General features: G+C 43.2%; 1 protein-coding gene across 1 annotated transcript; it reads left to right on the forward strand.

Moving 5' to 3' along the window:
• Positions 1–1,880: 1,880 nt before the first annotated feature.
• Positions 1,881–12,717, forward strand: LOC108703278. The gene is made up of 7 exons (XM_041578531.1): positions 1,881–2,032; positions 6,552–6,821; positions 7,917–8,132; positions 8,914–8,936; positions 9,297–9,344; positions 10,344–10,379; positions 10,937–12,717. Exons 2-7 carry the CDS (start codon positions 6,557–6,559, stop codon positions 11,534–11,536), a joined length of 1,188 nt encoding a protein of 395 aa, XP_041434465.1. The 5' UTR covers positions 1,881–2,032; positions 6,552–6,556; the 3' UTR covers positions 11,537–12,717.
• Positions 12,718–16,819: the final 4,102 nt, after the last annotated feature.

The raw sequence follows: 16,819 nt of genomic DNA on the forward strand, positions 1-16,819 counted from the left end.
CGTTTGGCGACCTTGCCAATTGAACGGATTTTCTAGTGTTTGGCCACCTTTAGAGAAATGTGTGAAATTTTATTCTGTATTTATGAAATAGCCTTACACGTTTCGTATCTCCAAGGACACTTAATCAGAGGCTGCTCAAGTACTGAATAAAATGACATATTTCTCTTACACGTCTGTGTGGAGGACTGGTGCTTGAGTGCCCAACTGCATGTATGGCTGTGTATTGGTGCAATCAACACTGGACTGGGGGATCTGGGGCCCATGGGGCTGTGACCTCAGGGGCCCCCCTCCTCCCCGCCTTAGTCATGATGTTTTCCACTAACACCACAACACCCCCCACTGTACCTATTCTTCATTGTGGCTGTGATCAGTAGGGGAGGTCAGGGGAAGTAGTCATGGTTTCAGGCAGGTCTGGGTCATTGAGGCCCATTGGATTTTTAATGGTTTCCCACCCTGGTTGAAATAACAGCAGCGTTTGTGGATTTCACCCCAAAAATACAGACTTGAGCCTCTTCAGCCTGAAATCTACCCATGCCATATGCATAGGGAGAGCAGGAAGTCCTTAAAAAATTAGAAACCTCTCTGAAATCTTTCCTAAGCAGAAGAACATCAGAGCAGCCTCTTTCTTTCTCCTGACAACTTCCTTGACTACTTGGTGGTCAGACTGGTGGGAAACTGACCAGCAGGTGGCGCTGTTGTAACAGTTCCTCTTGACAGCTCAACCCACAGTCTGAACCTGCACTGAACAGCACTAAACAGCCAGAAAAAGAAACAAAGTTTCTAACTTAATTGGCTTTTGGCAGAGAGCCCAGAACAGCCACAGCAGCAGATAAGATACTTTTGTGACAATTTCGAGATAAGCAAATAAGTAATTGTAACAATATAAGATAACAGGTCTCTACGGAAAAGTTAGACTCACAGCTTAAAGGGCAATTCACCTTCATTAGCAAAACTGTAATAACTGAAAAAAAACACAGACATATGTTCAAACTTTAAAATTTTGTATAATTAACATGGTAATTAGGGGGTGTGGCAACACAAATAGGCGTGGTCACAAAAATTCACCGTGCTACGCGCAGCAACTTTTTTGCCCCTCTTTTTATTTCCAAAATGTTGGGAGGAATGATGCCATGTTGTACCCCTTTAGTCCTGCAAGAACTGGCAGTTGCAAATTAGACCTGCTTTGTCCTAAATCAACTGCCATTCCCAAGGAAATGACTCTAGAGCCCTATTGAAAGTGATCATTATTGTCATCATGAATAGGAATAAAATATTGTGCAATAGTTGGGTGTATACGTGGAGTATAGTGATGTGCGGGTCAGGCTTTTGCCGACCCGCAACCGGCCGCCACCCTCCCTCCCAACACCCGCGCCCACCTGAGTCCAACTTCCGGGTTTCTTTTATAGACCCGCGCCGATCCGCCCCGCTGATGAAGTTACAAAAGGGGCGAGACGAGAGTCTTGCGTCTATAAACGCTCAACCCGGAATTCGGAAGCCAGAAAGGAGCATGCAAGGTCGGCCCGAACCCGCCCGACCCCTGGATTCCGCGGGTATTGGGCCGGCCCAACATCACTACTGGAATACAAAAATACAACTGATTACAACATCTGCCACAAGAGGTAAATAGAGCCATGGTCCCTAGAGCTTACAATCTATTGCTGTACATCCCAGTAAATAAACTTGCACCCCCATTTTGCCTGCGCTGTTTTGCTGTAACACGTTTGTTATGTTTGTGCTCAGAGGAGCCGCTATGGAATATTCTGCCTGGAGATATAGGAAAGTTTGGTTCCAAAGCAGCTGGAATGCCAAATGCAGCCTCTCCCTGCTCCAAACATGAGTCATTAGAGAGTTTCCTAGTGAGGAGGAGGGAGCGGGGCTGGGATATACTTGGGGCTGGGATATACTTGGGGCTGGGATATACTCAGGGCTGGTCCGTTATTTCAAGTTAGAATCCCCTTATTGCTTCAAAGGGCTTCACTCCGATTGGGCAGCACCTTCTCCCTCCAGACAAAGGACCTTCTGCGACTCCCAGGTACCGTATTGGGGGGGAAACTCTATCCAGGCAGTGGGAATTGTCCCTTTAAAGGGTTTCAGAATAAGTTTTAAACTCCTTGTAGCTCTCACCTGAGATCGTGGGAATTGTCGTTTTAAAGTGACAAACTGCACAGAAGTCAGCAATTATAGAGCAAAGTCAATATAGAGAATAATTAGTGTTTGTGATCAGCTTTACTAAACAGCCGTTCGACTACAACTCCCAGCATCCACTTCACTTTCCAGTTCTGACTCTACTATTTAAAAAATACTTATTTTAAGATTGGGTGATAATTATTATTATTATTGTTGTAGCTGCATTTTCCAGGGTGTAGGGGGTGATGGGAGTTGTAGGCTGCAGGGTGACAAGCCTGTTATGGTTATACCTGGTGCAACTGAGATCACTGTGCCAATTGCCTGGGTGTCCAGATGTTGCAGTACTACAAATCCCAGAATGCTTCAATAGATAATCCAATGCCAAAGCATGCTGGGACTTGTAGTCCGACTGCACAATGAAAGCCAGGCATGGGCTGTATGGTGGGCGTAGCACATGTTTTTGGAAGGAGGCTGGAGTGAGTCAGAGGCCAGTTTGTGCCCATGGAAAGTTTGGCTCAGATTTGTTTCTGTAACTAACAACACTTGGGGGTGGGTGGAATGTACAAGAGAGGGGAGAGTGGAAAAGCTCAGTGCTCCCAGATTTAGCCTCAAATCTCACTGGCGGCTGAGCAACTGTCAGTTTCACATGGGAAGGGGGAGTGGAGATTGGGGATGTACAGACACCAGTGCAGTCTGCACCGTCTTGTCCTGCACGGGTAAAACTAGTGTGTTTGCTTCAAGCAGACTACTATAGTTTATATAAACAAGCTGCTGTGTAGCCATGGGGGCAGCCATTCAAGCACAGGATACACAGTAGATAACAGATAAGTACTACTATAGTTTATATAAACAAGCTGCTGTGTAGCCATGGGGGCAGCCATTCAAGCACAGGATACACAGTAGATAACAGATAAGTACTACTATAGTTTATATAAACAAGCTGCTGTGTAGCCATGGGGGCAGCCATTCAAGCACAGGATACACAGTAGATAACAGATAAGTACTACTATAGTTTATATAAACAAGCTGCTGTGTAGCCATGGGGGCAGCCATTCAAGCACAGGATACACAGTAGATAACAGATAAGTACTACTATAGTTTATATAAACAAGTTGCTGTGTAGCCAGGGGGCAGCCATTCAAGCACAGGATACACAGTAGATAACAGATAATTACTACTATAGTTTATATAAACAAGCTGCTGTGAAGCCATGGGGGCAGCCATTCAAGCACAGGATACACAGTAGATAACAGATAAGTACTACTATAGTTTATATAAACAAGCTGCTGTGTAGCCATGGGGGCAGCCATTCAAGCACAGGATACACAGTAGATAACAGATAAGTACTACTATAGTTTATATAAACAAGCTGCTGTGTAGCCAGGGGGCAGCCATTTTACGCACAGGATACACAGTAGATAACAGATAAGTACTACTATAGTTTATATAAACAAGTTGCTGTGTAGCCAGGGGGCAGCCATTCAAGCACAGGATACACAGTAGATAACAGATAATTACTACTATAGTTTATATAAACAAGCTGCTGTGAAGCCATGGGGGCAGCCATTCAAGCACAGGATACACAGTAGATAACAGATAAGTACTACTATAGTTTATATAAACAAGCTGCTGTGTAGCCATGGGGGCAGCCATTCAAGCACAGGATACACAGTAGATAACAGATAAGTACTACTATAGTTTATATAAAACAAACTGTTGTGCAGCCATGGGGGCAGCCATTCAAGCACAGGATTCATAACTGATGACATCACTAGTCACTGTTTATAAGGACATCATTCATAAGATATTCATAGCTTTTGTGTATTATATACAGTGTATATATAGATATATTGGGAAATGGCTTAGAATTGTCCTTCTTTGGGCATAAGGTCAGTTTCTGGGTGGAGATCACATTTAGGCATCAAACAGGGAGTTAAAGGAGAGAGTTTTGTGCAAACAACAAGTAGTGAAGAGCAGGGCAGGGCCGTTGGAATGTGGGCAGAACTCTGCATTGTGGCACCTCTGGAAATACAGGGGGGAGTGCAAATACCTTGGCTCTGTGCCCGTTGTACTGGCTGCTCTTCTCATCTGCATTTATGTACAAGCCTGTGCTTATTTGGTATAGAACCAGCCTGCGCCCACAATCTACACACAATAGGGACACTGTGCCATTGCCAAGCCTTCATTAGTGTAGCCATAGACTTTCTTATATGGTTTTGCAGCCCTCCATCTGCCCTGCGACTACAACTCCCAGCATCCCTCTGACAGCACCAGGCTGAAAACAAGCAGTAACACATAATACAATACAGTTAAATAAAAAATAGGGCCCTTAGTGACCTCTCCCAATAATCACAGGGCTCCTTAAAAAAAAGACAGCAGAACTGCAGTTGCACAAAAATGGAGACATCTTGCATTGATCCCATTCATATCAACAGCGAGACAGAAATGATGCAATTGACAAACGCCCACAAATGCATTCATTTACATACATCAGACAGAGTTCTGGCAAACGCAATACGGCATTCGGCCTAAAGGATGCTGGAATGATGCATTGTGGGTAGGAAAAATGGCAAATAGCTCCCAAAATTGCACTTTGCACATCATGGTCATAAATAAGCCCTCATATGTGCATTAAAAACAAGGAAAAAAACATCAACATCAAAATAAATAATGGAGAGAATATTCCGCAGGGTCCCGCAGATGGGTGTATATTATTCATGCAAATCAATAATGCTTGACAAAGGGGGTTTCTTCCCTGAAAACGTTGCATCTCGCAATAAATCAGCAAGGGCCGCATTACCTTCCTGTGCCAGTGAATTGCTTTGTTCATGCAAATCTCCAAAAATTTTTTTTGTTTTGCTGGAGCCCCATGGCCATGAACGTATACCCCTGAGCCTATGAATATTAATCCTAAATATGAAACCTGGGAACAAAGAGCTGTGGCTATTTTATAATCCCTGGCTTTGTGTCCAGTTGGGAGGCTGGAAGATACTGTATATTTAGGAGCTGATGCCGGGGGAGTGACACATTTAGCACTGTGGTGGGAATTGTTCTGGATATATTAGAAGTACAGTAAATATAGAATGTGCCTCCTTAAAACAAAAAAAAAATGCATATGACTCCTGTTACAGACATAGCACTGCCTTAATACTAGAAATGAGAAGCTTTAAACCTCATAACCCAAGGAATTATGTGGGTGAAGAGCTATGGTATGGTCCACACTTCCACTAGTATGACTTCTGCTTAGAGGACTAACACTCCCATAACCACAGTTTCTTATGAAATATCAACTTGGCAAATTCCTTCCCCATAACTCTTACCAAACCCGCTCCAAAGACATCTCATCTTCTTGTACATCCAAGGAGCAGACCAGGGACCACTTTTACCATGATGTGCAAGCAAAGAGGTAGGCACCAGATATCACAAACTCAGGACCAGGAAATGTGATGCAGTTGGTTGTTCGGAAGCTATATATTGATGTACATTTAACTCAAAACCAAGTCTCTAAAAAGTATCCTCTTGTGAGGAACATCATCCTGGTAATACAATGGTTTGGGCAATGTGTTTTTGTTTCTTGTGTCTTCATTTGCCCATATCCCTAGATAGCATCAAGAAAAAGCCATGTAGGGGAAAAAGTATTGATTTTATCAGTTGAATTAAACCAAAAACTCAGAGCAGTGGGTTTGAGGTCTTTGAAGTCCAACTGTTGGTCAAAGTCTTCCTATCTTATAACAAGTGTTAATAGGTATATCAAAAGACTGTGGAGTATCTTGAAGGAGTTCTCCCTTGAGCTTTCCCTTGAGAGCAATGGGATTGGCTCTGAATCTTTCTTCTTATACATGAAATTCACCTTGGGATGGAGCAATCTTTATTTAGACATCTGGTGCACACTGTGCCACCAAACAATAGAGCAAGGCGCCACATGAACTAGATTAGCATATAAAACTAGGCTCCATCTGTAGCTCAGTCCATATGCTGTATCATGAGTCTTCTATATTATATTGCTATCCTGTTCAAGAGGCCTCTTCACATAGTTGGGGTTGATTTAGAGATTGAGAGACTCTGGAAACTCCACCTCCCATCTGAATATCTGAAATACCTGCCATTGGTGTAAATGAAATGAACGTAATACAGTGTGCAAAACACAAATACAGACATGGGATCTAGTAATTAAAATCAGCAATAGTATTCCACAGGGCAGTAAAGTATGACCCCCAACAACCAGTCAGCATTTAGCGTTGATCAGTTTGCTGTAGGTAGAAAGATCAAATCTCTGATTGGTTCAAAAGGTTAAAGGTCACCACCATACATGGGCATATCTAGTTGCTGCTCTACAAATTATCTTGTAGGCTAATTCATATCACTTTTGAGACCACAAGATTTTTGAAACCTCACAATGTCTAATTGTAGGGTTTTTCCTCCAGAAAACATGGCATCGAAAAGAGGGATTGCAATTGTATCGCGGGAAAATCCAGAATCCTACGACTGGCTGATCCATTTTCTCCTGTCTATTCCTGGACTGGATGTCCGACCCATCTATGTTACCAATTCCAACTCCAGGAACCTTATACAGATGGTCTCCAAGTGCACATTTGCCATCCTGTACCACTCCAAGAAGAGAGGAAGAATTAATGTAACAGATGTACCAGACTCATTATATGACCAGGAACTCAATGAATTGTCTAAGCACTTTGGTAAGAGACGTTAGTTGGTTCAGTGTTATGTTAATGTTAACAAGTTTTGCCAAGGTAATGAAATATATAGTGGGGCACCACTATCCTTTTTTGGTTTAACATCAGACCAAAGCACCTTCTCTGTCAACATTTTTACAGATATATGAAATATCTGTAACCAGGGGGTACACAGGGTACAAATAAGCACTTGCCCCAAATCTCCCCTAACTGGCCTTCAGGCTGGGCCCCCTTAGCTCATAACAAGGTTACAGATATAGAAACATTGGGGTAACAGTCACTCTGCTATAGTTTCAGGGGTACCCAGGATACAAATAAACACTCACCCCAAATCTCCCTCTAAATGGCCTTCAGACTTGGCCCCTTAGCTCATAACAAGGTTACAGATATATAGAAACATTGGGGTAACAGTCACCCTGCTATAGTTCCAGGGGTACCCAGGGCACAAAAAAGCATCACCCCAAATCTCCCCCTAACTGACCTTCAGACTGGGCCCCCTTAGCTCATAACAAGGTTACAGATATATAGAAACATTGGGGTGACACCCTGCTATAGTTCCAGGGGTACCCAGGGCACAAATAAATACTCACCCCAAATCTCCCCCTAACTGGCCTTCATGCTGGGCCCCCTTAACTCATAACAGTCACCCTGCCATAGTTTCAGAGCTGCCCAGGGCAGCAAATGAAGGAGTTCAAGTGAGTTCAGTTAGGAAATAGCCAATAGTCCATGTGAAACCCATGTTTCCACCACTAATGTATCTACAATTATTAACAGAATGAATTAGCAGAGAGCAGAGAAATTAAAGAATAGCAAGTAAAGAAAACTCCTAATAAATAGTACATCCAGCACTAATTATAGATGTGCAAAATTGAAACAGAAATATTTAGAAACTTTGAATCGTTTGGAACTTGAAGAGAAATATTTAGAAACGCTGTGACTACAGTAACCAGTTTATGTGTAGGAAATCAGTCAGACAAAATTAAGGCCAGCATGGCCAATGTGTGTGGTGTCTCTAGAATATAATAGTGGGTACTGAAGTACTGAATAAGGTAAAATGATTATATTAATATTGTTGTGACACGAATTGTGGCTATACAGGGAGAGAGAAAGTCATGGTGGTGATTGATGACCTGACGGACAGCAGCTTGGAGGAGAAGAGACGTCTCCTGGAGAAACAGCCGAGCATTGAGACATTGGCCCAGGAGCTCTTCCTCTTCACCAATCAGGATAAGGCTAATATTGGGCAAAATCCAAATACTGGGTCAGCGGCATCCAAGAAGCTCAGGAGGATGAAAAACATAATTGAGGCAAGAGGTAAGCAAAGAGCTAATGCAATTTAGAGCTTCAAGGTGATATTAACCAGATACTTGTGAGGACCAGGAAGGCTCATGATGATTTATTTTTCACCCTGCAACCAAATGCTCATTGTATGTAATACTTAGACTACCAGCCACATTTAGGTGGAAGGCTTCTCAAGCAACAGCAAGAAGTTCCACTCAGCAGTGCTGACAAATGGGTGGCTTTGTATTATAAATCCAATGCCGTTCCTGCATCAGATCAGCTTGCTCTCTACATGCTCACATATCTACTTGTCCTCTCTTAGCTTCTTTTCTCTCCATGCACATGTCTCTACTTGCTATCTACAGTCCTACAGTCCTCTCCATGCTCACATATATCTACTTGCCATCTCTTTCCCTCTTCTCTCTCCATGCACATATCTCTACTTGCTATCTATTGTCCTACAGGCCTCTCCATGCTCATATATGTACTTGCCATCTCTTTCCCTCTTCTCTCTCCATACACATATCTCTACTTGCTATCTATTGTCCTATAGGTCTCCATGCTCACATATATCTACTTGTCATCTCTTTCCCTCTTCTCTCTCCATGCACATATCTCTACTTGCTATCTATTGTCCTACAGGCCTCTCCATGCTCACATATGTACTTGGCATCTGATGTCCTCTGGACTCTCCATGGACATATGTCTAATCATACTGCCCTTTAGCTGTAACAGAATCACTGGCTGTATGTGGCTCATTCTTCTCATTGTGACCCTCAGTTAATAATACAGTATGTTCTGTTTTCTACAACAGATCGCACTAAGAAGATTGTGCCAGTAAGTACATGTTATATTTTATTCATTTATAAGTAGATGTAATGATATGATAATGATGTGTAGAGAGTTACTTGATGAGGGCAATTGTGCCAGTATTACTCTGCTAGAAAGGTCAATGAATGGAGATAAAAATGGTCATATTTTATGGAAATTCCTGCTCGTTTACAAAGGACATGGGCACTTGCAACCCACTGACTGAATTGCCAGATGGTTTCTGGGTTTCTGCAGAGGCTCAACTGACAATGATTAGTGGTAGCAGAGGCGATGGCTTGTCCTTGTCCTTGAGTCACAACATAGAGAGATCAGTCATCAATCACTTGCAGGTATCTACCTTATTCTGACCTGTGTCATCTTTTTTAGGTACAAAAGGAGTCTCCCCGCAAAGGGAGTGACTTTCAAATGACAATCGTAAGTCACACTTCTTTTAATACAGCCCTCCAATCCCAACACAAGAATATTCATTACAACACCATAGAACCCCCCAAATCAGTAAACCATTTCAGCTAGGCTAGCCTGCATCATTCATCCATCCAACCTCAAGGGGTTTCTAATGCTACACTTGAATGTCCCTTCATGCAGCACTTTCAATGAACCTGTCTCTACAAAGTGTCATATTCTCTGTACTGAGTGAGACTGATGTTATTCTTTGTATGCTAATGATGGACACATTATTTCCTTCATCACATCCTTCCAGCTGGAACTGATCTACAACCCCACTAGCAACCTCTGAGAGTTATATTTTAGCCCCCTTTAAAAGAGGGCCAAAGATATCTGGGGGCAAGAAAATATGAATCATGCAGTTACGCTACTTAGAATATAAGAGACCCCATCCTACCATCCTGTCTCATCCTGTCTCAGACTGACTCTTGAGTCCCTCTCTTTCTGCACCATATTCTATCTTGCTGTCTCTGAAACACTGGAAAATAAACACGGGATCTGTTCTCTATCAACACATACAGCTCATGCCTATTCATTCCCATTTGTATTCATGTAACATTCTTATTACTGTTGTAATTATTGTAAGTGTGTGCCATGGGCCTGAGAAGTAAGTCTTGCCTTATATTTCATCTTGACTCTCCCTACTTCTCCCTACCCTACTTTTATCTATATTGTGCCTCTCACATACCTCCTGCCTCCCACACTCTTGAACATTTATCTCTTGCTGCTCTTTATCTCAGGAATTTCCTTCAAGCCCACAATTGCCGGCCTGGTACCATCTCTATTTATATAGCAAGTAACATTATATCCACTGCTCTAATATCCAATATTTCCACCTTATGAATCTGGCTCTTCCTAGATATACCATATGTTCCTCAAAACATATCATTCCTACTGCAGATGTTGTTTAACTCTTCTATAAATGCAACTTTTTCATTAAATGCAATTTCTCTCCTTTTGTTGAATCAGGATAACCCTGGCTCGGAAAAGGTGAGCTGCTGGAAGGTAAGTGACTCGTTGCTGCCTATATGGCTTCAGTTTGCAGAAACCCTGATTAATATAAACACCATGTCCAAGTGTAAAGATAAACAAACTGTTCTAGAGAGCAGGACCAGATGAAGGGTGGGGGGTAGCTACAGAATGATGGTGTACGCTCACCCTGTATCTGTTTATAATGTTCAGAGTGAAAGCAGTGTTCTAAGTGGGACTGTAAATCTTTAAATGACTTTTTTGTATGTTATAGATGAAGCCATTGTTAGCAAGTTTTCAGATGGTCTTTAGTACTATAAGCCTTTCTTTTCTAAAAAAAAAAAAAAAAAAAAAATTGATTTTCAGGACTACTGACCATGGTAATGAAAATGTAATAGATTCATTGTGAGGCTTCAATTTTATTGTTGTTTCTCATCCTGCTCTTCTGTCTGAATTCCACACCTTTGTGCCCTAAGCCTCATTTTGCTCAACTTACTTCATTGACTTAGATTTGCAATCAACATACAATATATGACATTTATTGTGTGTCTAACCAGTTCCTCATTCAGTAACCAACCTTCTTTCTCTTTCAGAGGTACGCCATATGGATAGTTTTCTTTGCGCTCATCGTTTTGATCCTCGTGATTTGCGTGGCCACACAGTACAGACACAAGCCGGAGGCAATAAGTTCTCCACTGAACGCTACTACTGACGAGTGGACCACCGTTTTTAGCTCGATCAAGCCTACCACATTTCCATCTCCAGAAAACTTTACCTTGAGCCTGGAAAATGCCACCACAATTGCAGAAAATGTTACCCTGTATACAGAAAATGCCACCACCGTTCCAGAAAACTTTACCCTGTATACAGAGAATGCCACCACTGTTGCAGAAAATTTTACTGAAAATGCCACCACAGTTCCACAAAACTTTACGCTTTACACAGTAAATGCCACCACCCTTCCTGAAAACATTACCACTGCTGCCACCACAATACCAGTCAACCTTACCACCATTCCAGTGACGTCCACCACACCTGTAGAAACTTTTACCCCTACTACAGTAATAACCACAACCAGTCCAGGAACTACACCTTCTAGACCAGAACGTGTCACCCTAATCCCACTACCAGACACAGTCAAGGAAAAACTGAAACAGATTCAAGATCTGATAGCTTCACTCCTAAATCCCTAGATTTCTTCCCTCTTGCCTGAGGGTCTTCTTGCTGTTACAGCCTAAGAATATTATATACAGGAGTCTTCTTGTACCATTCACAATGCCTAACTGCCTCCATGTGCAACTGAACGGATACAAGTTTGGAAATGCAGTAAGACTACACCATGTTCTGTTCCAATCATTCTCATTATGAAGACCATTCTACAAAAATGCTTACTGATGCTCCTCCTGCTTCATATATAAAGTAGCACCACGCTGGCCCTCTTCATGGCCAACCCTGCGTCAAGGACCACTGCTTATTAACACAGAATTACATACCACATAAATTACTGACAACTGTTCCAGGCATGTTAGATCTCCAGGGCATGGGAAGAAACAATGGGTTTCAGTTGGTAGGAAGGTTAGGATGAGATGGGTGAAAATATTAGAACACAAGGCATCTCCTCTGAATATAAAGAGATAAGGGATATAGGGGCAGTGAAATGATATAAGAATCTTGGGAATCATTGGAATGGAAAGCAATTGATGCTTGAGTGGGTTGGGTGTCTTTGGGGGACAGGTTGGGTTGTGAGTTGATGGTGAGCAGTAAGTTGCAGTTGAGGAAAGGGCCTATGCCAGCTCCTTCAGTCTGGGTGGGTACTAAAGATCCATTTTACTCTTGACAATTTTACACCAGGGTCTTCCTCCCTTCTCCACTCCATTGGTGGTATTAAATACAGTTGATATCCATGTAGAACTCTGCAGGTTGAAGGCTTTTTACTCAGGTGTGAGTAGTGGTTTTGTGTACAGAGTAAAAAACTACACAATAAACCAAAAACCTCTTACCTGTAATGGGAGAAGAAGAATGGATATCACCAGTGGTTGCAACTGAGTAGTGCTATCTGATTATGAATAAATTCTGAAAGAAGAGCAATATGGGTAATATAAACCGGCAATGTACAAGTGGGAGAGATTGCTTGAATGGTTGCTATGGGATACCAGACCTGCAGAAAACATTGGTCCTGTTATTGCATTGACCCTTTTTCATTATCATTAATAAATGACTACCACGTATCTGCCACCTATAATCTGTGCCTCTCGTTAACTAGCCAATTATATTGTTAATAAAAAAAAAACTTCTTTCTGCCGTCACATTTCCATGATGTTCACCTTCCATAGAAAAGTTAATTAAACACTGGAAAAAAATGTTTACACTGTAATTACAGGTTGTGTGATTTATTGTGGGTCAATGTGCTGCCAGTGAGTGAGAAAATCGACAGTTAGTTGAGAGAATACCTTTCTTAGTTGATTTGTAGGGCTCCATCAACCGGTTAAAGCTCTGGAAGAACATCTAACAAGCTAAGGGCAGAGATACGGGTCTGGCCTGTTATGCAGAATGCTCCGGACCTGGGGTTTTCCTGATAATTGGAACTTATCTCTACCTTAAAGGGATACTGTCATGGGAAAATAGTGCTGCTCCAGCAAAATTCTGCACTAAATCCATTTTACTCTTTACTGCTGTACTGCAAGTTGGAGTGATATCACCCCCTCCCTTCCCCCCCCCAGCAGCCAAACAACAGAACAATGGGAAGGTAACCAGATAGCAGCTCCCTAACACAAGATAACAGCTGCCTGGTAGATCTAAGAACAGCACTCAATAGTAAAATCCCATGTCCCACTGAGACACATTCAGTTACATTGAGTAGGAGAAACAACAGCCTGCCAGAAAGCAGTTCCATCCTAAAGTGCTGGCTCTTTCTGAAATCTCATGACCAGGCAAAATGACCTGAGATGCACCTACACACCAATATTACAACTAAATACACTTGCTGGTTCAGGAATGAAATGTTATATTGTAGAGTGAATTATTTGCAGTGTAAACAGTGTAATAGAAATAAAAACGACATCATAAAAATCATGACAGAATGCCTTTAAGTCTACTACAAAAAAAAACCCATTTAAACATGAATAAAAGTCAACAGACTTGTTTTGCTTCCAATAAAGATTAATTATATCTTAGTTTGGATCAAGTACAAGCGACTGTTTTATTATTATAGAGAAAAAGGAAACCATTTAATTATCTCTCCTTAGTAGAATGGTAGAATTGGTCAGTCAGAGAGCGTGGTTACTTGACACTAAGCAATAACAACCTGATATATATATATATGGGATTAGAAATTAAAGGAGAAGGAAAGCATCCTGCACTTGGGGGTGCCAAATGTTAGGAACCCCCAAGTGATTGTATTTACTTACCTGAAACCCCGGGCTGGTGCTCCTATCAGCAGAAAACTGCACCAGCCAGGGGTTCTTCTAGTGAGCACCACGGAGCCATCCTTTTCCGGCTTCTTCTTTCTTCTCACGGCTGCACATGCACAGTATAGCGAAAAGCCGAACTTTATATAAAAATGTGGCTATTTCGTTCTACTGCGAATGCGTCTGCCCCAGGAAATTTAAAGAAAGAAAAATTCAAAGTCAAAGTAAACTTTATTGTCATCTCAGCAGTATACGAATACACGTGAGATGAGACAACGTGGCTCCAGCTAGTGAATATCACAAAAAGGCACTTAAAAATACACAATAAATATGTAAACATGAAATGTGCAATATATTGGCAGGAATTGGATATATACATGTGTAAACCTTTAAAATTGTGCAAATAAATTAACAGTTGACAAAGTTAAGTTCACAGTTCAGGTGTGTCTGGAATGTAGTGGGAGGACAGGCAGTGAGTTGAGGAGTCTGATCGCTTGTGGAAAAAAGCTTTCGCGCAGCCTGGTTGTTCAGGCTTTAATACTGCGAAGACGGCAGAGGATCGCTCAGTGGTATAACCCCTGTGCAGTTTTCTGCTGATAGGAGCACCAGCCCTGGGTTTCAGGTAAATCCATACAATCACTTGGGGGTGGCTAACATTTGGCACCCCCAAGTGCAAAAAGACTTTCCTTCTCCTTTAAGGACTTTTCAGTGATAATTCCTTCTCCAATTCCAATATTTCATTTTTATGAACCCCAACTCTTGCTTAGTTCTGAAAATGTAAAACAAAGCAAAAAAAAAAATGTATGTAAAGAAAAATGTAAAAGGAAGCAAATGGCAAGGAGGATTCCTAACACAAGGTACTATCAGGTGTTACTGCTCTTATGACATGAATGATTCTCTTTATCATTCTAAGAGAGAGCAATGCATTCCGTTTCTCCTCACTCTATTTGTTTGGGGCAAAGTGAAAACCTTGTATAACAGAAATACCGGTACAGGTACCTGTAACCTACTGGGTGCAGCCTCCATGTTTGCTGTAACAACTGGGCAAGGTCAACAATTTTCCATACACAGAGCATTAAAGATGAGTAACTTGCAAATAACAAATTCAAGCATTCTCTCCAGTGCAGTGCTACACATGCATGTGGAACGTAGAGGGGAAGGGGAGGAGACGTATAAGGGGAGGAGAAGAAGACAGGAAAGGGGAGGAGAAGGCGACAGGGAAGGAGAGGAGAAGACAGGGAAGGCGAGGAGAAGACAGGGAAGGGGAGGAGAAGGAGACAGGGAAGGGGAGGAGAAGACAGGGAAAGGGAGGAGAAGGAGACAGGGAAGGGGAAGAGAAGACAGGGAAGGGGAGGAGAAGGAGACAGGGAAGGGGAGGAGAAGACAGGGAAGGGGAGGAGAAGACAGGGAAGGGGAGGAGAAGGAGACAGGGAAGGGGAGGGGAAGGAGACAGGGAAGGGGAGGAGAAGACAGGGAAAGGGAGGAGAAGGAGATGGGGAGGAGAAAACAGGGAAGGGGAGGAGAAGACAGGGAAGGGGAGGAGAAGACAGGGAAGGGGAGGGGAGAAGGAGACAGTGAAGGGGAGGAGAGGGAGACAGGGAAGGGGAGGAGAAGACAGTGAAGGGTAGGAGAAAAAGACAGGGGAGGTGATGGAGAGGAGAAGGAGACAGGGAAGGGGAGGGGAAGGAGACAGGTAAGGGGAGGAGAAGACAGGGAAAGGGAGGAGAAGGAGATGGGGAGGAGAAAACAGGGAAGGGGAGGAGAAGACAGGGAAGGGGAGGAGAAGACAGGGAAGGGGAGGAGAAGGAGACAGGGAAGGGGAGGAGAGGGATACAGGGAAGGGGAGGAGAAGACAGTGAAGGGGAGGAGAAGGAGACAGGGAATGGGACGGGGAGGAGAAGAAGACGGGGAGGAGAAGGAGACAGGGAAGGGGAGGAGAAGACAGGGAAGGGGAGGAGACAGGGAAGGGGAGGAGAAGACAGGAAAGGGGAAGAGAAGGAGACAGGGAAGGGGAGGGGAAGGAGACAGGTAAGGGGAGGAGAGGGAGACAGGGAAGGGGAGGAGAAGACAGTGAAGGGGAGGAGAAGGAGACAGGGAATGGGACGGGGAGGAGAAGAAGACGGGGAGGAGAAGGAGACAGGGATGGGGAGGAGAAAACAGGGAAGGGGAGGAGAAGACAGGGAAGGGGAGGAGAAGACAGGGAAGGGGAGGAGAAGGAGACAGGGAAGGGGAGGAGAGGGAGACAGGGAAGGGGAGGAGAGGGAGACAGGGAATGGGATGGGGAGGAGAAGAAGATGGGGGAGGGGAGGAGACAGGGAAGGGAATGGGGAGAAGAAGGAGACGGGAAGGGGAGGTGACAGAGAGAAGAAGGAGATGGGGAAGAGGAGGGTTCGGGAGGAGAAGGAGATGGAGGAGTGGAGGAAAAGGAGATGGGAAAGGGGAGAGGATGGGGAAGAGAAGGAGACATGGGGGTGAGAGGAGCTGGCTAGTAAATCTGGCCCAATTAGGGCCCACTGACACCTGTGCCCACCTGGAATTTTCCTGGTATCTGGTGGGTGTAGGGTTGCCACCTGGCCAGTATTTTACTGGCCTGGCCGGTAAAAATGATGGTTGATATGATCCCAATGTTTTTAATAGGGAATAAAGATAAATATATAGGAAGGTCAGTCATCCCAATGTTATTAATAGGGAATAAAGATAAATATATAGGAAGGCCAGTGATCCCAATGTTATTAATAGGGAATAAAGATAAATATATAGGAAGGTCAGTGATCCCAATGTTATTAATAGGGAAAAAAGCTAAATATATAGTAAAGTCGGTATTTTTTTCCAGAAAAGGTGGCAACCCTAGGTGGGTGTCCGGTGGGTCAGTCTGACACTGGCCCAGTACATCTTAACTTATACACTCATATAATACATTTTTTATGGCATTATCCTTCAGATGGGGGGACTGCTGTCACCTCTGCCAATTGCTAAAACTATTTATCCCAACTGCAGCAGGAAAGCACATCTAACAGCAGTAATAGCCTGATATAACATCTGCAGCTCACATGTGAATAGGAAAAGACA

This window comes from Xenopus laevis, chromosome 9_10S, assembly GCF_017654675.1.
Source record: "Xenopus laevis strain J_2021 chromosome 9_10S, Xenopus_laevis_v10.1, whole genome shotgun sequence".
NCBI lineage: Eukaryota > Metazoa > Chordata > Amphibia > Anura > Pipidae > Xenopus > Xenopus laevis.